The sequence below is a fragment of the Vombatus ursinus genome, unplaced genomic scaffold, assembly GCF_900497805.2.
Source record: "Vombatus ursinus unplaced genomic scaffold, bare-nosed wombat genome assembly UNPS02014825.1, whole genome shotgun sequence".
In the NCBI taxonomy this organism is placed as follows: domain Eukaryota; kingdom Metazoa; phylum Chordata; class Mammalia; order Diprotodontia; family Vombatidae; genus Vombatus; species Vombatus ursinus.
In genome coordinates this window covers 2,549,918-2,556,207 of record NW_020954603.1, presented here as the reverse complement: position 1 = coordinate 2,556,207, position 6,290 = coordinate 2,549,918, and the positions used below count along the sequence as shown (strand labels likewise).

General features: G+C 48.5%; 1 protein-coding gene across 1 annotated transcript in view; it reads left to right on the top strand.

Annotated features, from left to right (window-relative positions):
* TRABD2B (TraB domain containing 2B) overlaps positions 1–6,290 on the top strand; it is a 236,005-nt gene that overhangs the window by 203,683 nt on the left and 26,032 nt on the right. Inside the window, exon 6 of the mRNA XM_027838091.1 lies at positions 4,922–5,206. Coding sequence (XP_027693892.1) covers positions 4,922–5,206 — 285 coding nt within the window. The remainder of the gene's footprint in view (positions 1–4,921; positions 5,207–6,290) is intronic.

The window sequence follows — 6,290 nt, the reverse complement described above, 5'->3', positions numbered from 1 at the left end:
TCCCAGCCCTGACATTCTGAGTTCCAAGAGCCCTTCCAGCTCTGATGTTCTCTGGGACTATAAGTCCAGAAGCATCTCTCCCCATGCTCCTACAGTGGGGAGTGAGGCTTGCCAGGGGGACAGCTGGCAGCGAGCTGGGTTGAGCAGCACTGCCCCTCCTAATGGCCACCATATTCCAAGGATGGCTAGGGCCAGATTTCCCAAGTCATGGACTCTGTGGGGCTGAGCATAACCCAGCAGGCCTAGCTCAGGGCAATGGCTTAGAAACACCCCTCTCCCCTGCTAGCTGACTGTACCCCCAGATCTGGAGGGTACCACACAGGGACTCCCTGTAGAAGCCAAGCTGAGAACAACACATCTGACAGGGAGCAATGAACCAGAAGGCGTGAGACCTCACCCCCACATGAACTTTCTGCTTCTCCTTCAGCAAATCAATTCCCCTCCAGGGACCCCAGCTACGAGAGACACCATGCGGCCTGCCTGGTTCCCTAGAGGCAGCTGGTAGCCGGGGATACTTCTTGAGCACATGCAGCGTCAGACCAGCACTTTGGGAATCACACACGCTAACTAGTCAGAGAAGTGCCCGGAGAGACTGGAGACAGGGAGACCTCCAGTGGGAATTTAGTTAGGAGGCTATGACAGAATTCCAGGTGAGGGTTATGAGAACCTGACCTTGGGCAGAGGACGAGTGAGTGATGAAAAGGGATACACCTGGAGAATGGAAGGCCCTTAAGATGCCACTTTCTCCTTTTGAGACCACGTCCCCTCACTTCCCTGGGCCCTTCCATCCTCATCTGTAGAAAGAGGGGTTTGGACAACATGGCCCAGCTTCAGAACATCTGTCCTAGAGAAAGCAAAATCCTCGAGGTCAAGGACTGTCTGATCTTTGTCCTTGCGTCCCCAGTGTCTTCACGGTGCCTGGATGGTTAATAAATGCTCATTGATGTATGATTCAGGAATGCCAACATCTGTTCTCTTCCCCCATTTTGCCACCCCTTTCTAGTTTCATCAGAATGCGCTCTTGGGATGAGCTGGTTTATTTGGGTCTCGTGCCAAATTCAGCAAACTCATTTTCCCTCCATTATTCATTCCTTGTCCTCTACTCCTATGAAAGGTTTTGAAAGGGAGTTTATTTTCTGAACCTGCATTGCTCTTGGTTGCTATGTCTCTACACTGGGCGAGAAGAGCACATATTTGTTGACCGAAGAAGGTCTTGTTTTACTCGATTTTGATTTTTGGTTTCTGGATGCTTTGGGTGCCCTCTCTGCAGTACTTATGTTACTGCAGTTGAAATTCTATAGGAAATGAGAATAATCAGAGTTGGTATCTTGTCCTCTATCCATTTCCAGATTTTTTTTGGCATGTCAAGTCAACAAGCTTTTATTAAGTACTTACTATTTACCAGGCACTGTATTAAGCACTGGGAATATATATATATATATATATATATATATACACACACACACACACATATATATATATACATATATGTGTGTGTGTATATATATATATGTATATGTATATATATATATATGAAGAAAGACAGCCAGTCCCCTCAAGGAGCTTACCTTCTAATGGAGGAAGACAGCAACACAGAGATGAAAGGGGACAGAATGAGAAGAAAAGCTCGACCCAGAGGACATGGTAGAGAAGGTCCAGGAAGTCAGGAGTGGAGCCTGGAGAGAAATGAAGGCCTGGCTGCTCTGCACATTTTCCTTAAAATGGAGATTCTGGGAGGAACCAACCAATTAGAAGAAGGGGCCGAGAGTACTTCTGGTGTGAGGAATCCAGGGACAAAGTGAATTTCCAGGGTGAGGATGCTTCTGTGTCATGGTAGAAAAAGTCTTTGGGTAGCTAGGTAGTGCAATGGATAGAGTGCTGAGCCTGAAGTCGGAAAGACCTGAATTCAAATCTGGCCTCAGACACTTACTAGCTCAGTGACCCTGGGCAAATCACTTAATCCTGTTTGCCTCAGTTTCCTCAACTGTAAAATGAGCTGGAGAAGGAAATGGCAAACCGCTCCAGTATCTCTGCCAAGAAAACCCCAAATGAGGTCACAGAGACTGAAATGACTGAACAACAGAGAAAGTCTGGAAAGTCAGGAAAAGAGCCTGGAGAAAATGAAGACCAATGAACTTGCCTGAATAGGTGGGGTTGAAGTTACGAAAGGCAGCTAGTGGTGCAGTGAATAGGGCCCTGGACCTGGAGTCAGGAAAGCCTGAATTCAAGTCCTACCTCAGATACTGACTAGCTGTGTGACCTAGAGCAAGTCATTTAACCGTTGTCTGCCTCAGTTTCATCATCTGTAAAATGGGAATAATAATAGACCCTCCCTCACACAGCTGTTGTTAGGTTCAAATGGGATAATATTTGAAAAAAAATCACTCAGCACAGTCCCTGGCACTTAGTAGGAACTATAGAAATGAGCATTCCCTTCCCCCTTTCCTATTGTAATTACACAGCATACCTCTTCTCCTTCATCTAATTCCATGTTGACTCTGTCTTTCTCCTGCCAATCCAATGGTCTGACTGCACACGCAGACAGCTGCCTGGGACATGCCTCCCACATCGGCAGCTAAACATTTCTTTTCTGTTAGAATAAAGTCAATTTTCTTTTCTGTGATGTTATTCAGGGAAGAAAATTTTCTTCTTCTTCAGGCCTAAGGATCCTAAATGTCCTTTCATTCTTTAACCCTCAACCAAATTTTCTCCTTCCTTCCTTTTGCCCTGACCACCCCCACCCACCGCACAATGAAATCCTGAAGGTTTAAGGCGTATATTGACTTGGCTTGGAGCGTCCTGTTGGGTTCTTTGTCGAACGTGTCTATTTTCTCATCCTTCATAGCAGATGTTGGCGTGGAAACCGCAGTTACTTTCATGGTGGTCTTTCTTGCTTATTCTCGTCCCGAGCTCTGCAATATGAGATGACCAAATGTCCCATGAAATGATGTTTCTTGTTGCCTTTGGAAGCACAATAAAACCAATTCCTCCAATGGTTCCATTGGCCTCTCCAGTGAGAACCTAAAAGGCCTACTTCCTCCCCAGCTGAAACTTCTGCCTTTGGTCTTCATTTGTTTGTGAGAGTGCCAAGGGTGGCAGGATGTGGGTCCTCAAGCAGTTTGGCCACAAAATGTGGCCACTCATCCATCGAGGCGGCAGCTAATTTCATCTGAATAAACTTAGTAAAGCCTGTGTGATTCTGAGCGCCTCCTGCCCACCTGCCCCAACAATCTGCCATTGTCCCAGTGGGAGCAGGATAGAGGGACATTTATATTGTTTTCTGTCTCACGGATTGCCAAGGACAAAGAATTCATGCTCAATCAGCCTGTGATGAGGCTCTCTCCTTAGCTAGACAGGGTATAATCTGGGGCCAGTACCTACCTCCCTGGGAATCTTGCCAGTAGGGTGGGACGTGCCAGAGCTGGCAAGCTGTGTGCTCAGACTCCAAGAGCCCAGGGTCACATCCTGGCCAGGCTGAGGTGTCAGGGGAGGAAGTGAGGGGAGCAGTAAAATAATAATTACTATAATTTAAAAATAGATGAGCCCTTGTGGTTGATAGAAAAAAAAACAGCCTTACATAGGATAGTAATAGGTCTAAGATTATGGGTTTAATCCACTGAGGTATATAGATTTAATTTCCCTCCCCATCTCAGAGTAAGCCCTGAGTCTGACTCCAAGAGCCTTCAAAGCAGTTGCAGACTGAGTCCTGGGGCTGGTGACAGACTGACCTCTGACCCTGGCTTCAGGCTCAGTTTTCACTCTGGACCCAGACTCGGTGCTTATCTTGGACTCACATTTACCCCCTGAACCTGGGCCCAGACTGAGCCCTAAGCCTACGACTGAATCTGAAGCCAGTCCCAAAGTGAGTCCCCGACTGAGCACTGGCCCCGTCCTGGCCTTCCTGTGGTCTCTGCCCATGGCCCCTCTCATGGGTCCCCTTTACCAAACCCTTTCTAAGTCATGGATTTGGCTGTGCTGTAAGTGAGGCGATCAGGGAACCATCTGTCACCACCTGCTCTGAGCTGTGGGCTGGGCTAACTGGTTAACAGTATGCAGGAGCCACTGATGACTGTATCAGCCTTTCTCCTCCAGGCACTGCTGAGATATCAGGGCCCTTTTAGGGAAGAGGCGGAAGGCCTGGATTCTCTGTTGTCCATCAGACAAGGCACCCAGACCTGGGGGCCGTATGGCCCTCAGTGGGACAGGATTGCTGAAACTCTGCCCAGGGCTCAGCTCAATCTGGTCTGACTCCCTACCCCTGTGAGGGCTGGCTCTTGTCCTGTGAGGCAGAACCCACATGCAGAGTGAAGATGAACGGCAAACCCACTGTCCGTCCGTTTAAACCTGGCATTCAAGGCTCTCCGGTCTGGGCCCAACCTTCCTTTTCATCCAGCTGTGCTAGAGTCTTCCTTGGTGTCTGCCAACGACATCCTTATCCCCCAACTTGGAAGCTTCATCTGCACCGTTCCCTCGTCCTAGAATATCCTCTCCCCTTATCCGACCATAGCTGCCAAGACTGAAATTGGACTCATCCTTCAAGGCTCAGCTCAGATGCCCTCTCCTCTGGGAACTCTTCCCTTTCTTCCCCTGGCTCAAAGTTTTTCCTCTTGCAGCACTTTGCCTGAGAAGCTTCTGGGTCATTTAGTGTGTGCTGAGAAATGATGGCATTTTTATCATGCTCGAGTCTTACCTCCCTGAGTAGGCAGTGAGATGCTTGATGGCTACAGATATGCAGGAGACCTAGGATCAAAGGTCAGACAGATCAGGCCCAGGACTCAGTGGGTAGATGACATCAGAGCTCATTTATTTATTCCCCATGGTTCTCAGAGACCAGTTCCTGGTCTTGATAGCCCCTCCCCCCTTGCCCTCTGTTAACCCCTGGTTTCACAGGTGGAACTGACCCAATGTTGGCTCTTTTCAGTTCCAGCCCCCGGAGTTCCCAGCCCCCTTCTCCGGATCCTGTAGTGACCCTGGCTCCCACGATGTCACTCATGGAGCAGAGCCCATCCTCCTCACTGGCCTCCACGCCTCCTGGGCCAGGGGACGAGGAGGAGGAAGATGATGACCTTCTGTCACCCCATCTCCTGCTCTCCGACAGCCTTAGTCAGCTGGAAGAGTTTGGGCGACAGAAGAAATGGCGGCGGAAGCATCACAAACAGCACCGGCCGCGGCAATTCAACGACCTGTGGGTCCGGATCGAAGACAGGTGAGTGCCAGAGACTGACTCATGGTACCACTAATGGGTGTGGCCCTGCTGACAGCAGGCGCTTCTAAGACCTCAAGGACATGTGTATAGATTAATAGAACCTCCACCCCTCCCCCATTTTACAGATGAGGAAACTGAGGCCCAGAGAAGTAACATGGTTTAGAAGAGGAATGCAAACCCTGATGGTCTGATGTCCAATCCAATGCTCTGGTCTTTCCCGCCAGACCATATGGACCTAAATAGAGTATGTGAAAATACACACACACACACACACACACACACACTGCTGCCTGGTGTAGCCCTAACACTGAAACTTGAATCCTCATAATTCCCTAGTCGGCCATTCACACGTGAGGCTGCCGGGAATGTCAGAACCCCAGCCTCACACTCTCTATGGCCATCGGGTCCTTGAACATCCCAAACCGTCTCCCACCTTCGTTTCTTTGCACAGGCTGTCCCCCACGCCTGGAATGCCCCCTTCTCCTCTGCCTCCCTCAAGCTTCAGCTCAGATGCTCTCTTCCACAGGACGCCATTCCTGACCCTACAGCTTGTCCATGTTCTCTTCCTCTTCAAATGATCTTGGATCTACTAATCTCTTGGAAATGACTCTCTCCCCCCACTGACCCTGCCTCCACCCCCAGGAGACTGTAAGCTCCCTGAGGGCAGGGATAATATTTCATTTTTACTTCTACATTCCCAACTCATTGCACTGAATTCAGTCTTCTCTAAGCACCTAATTATAAAAACAGGAAAAACTGAGGTTCAAAAATGATTCTGATAAAATCCCAGGTGATTTAGATCTGAAACTCATACCTATTGATTCATAGTCCAGAGCCCTTTCCTCTGGATCACACTTTCTCTAGAATGTGCTTCAGGAAATAGTTTCCAAAATAAATAAATAGATAAATGGAAGGAAGAAAGGGGGAGAGAGAAACAGAGACAAAGAGAGAGAGAAAAGGAGGGAAAAAAGGAGAAAGAGAGAAAAAGAGAAGGGGGGAAGGAAGGTAGAAAGGAAGAAGGGAAAGAGAGAGAGAGAAAGAAGAGCAGAAAGAAGAAGGGAAGGAGAGAGGAAAGAAAGGAAGG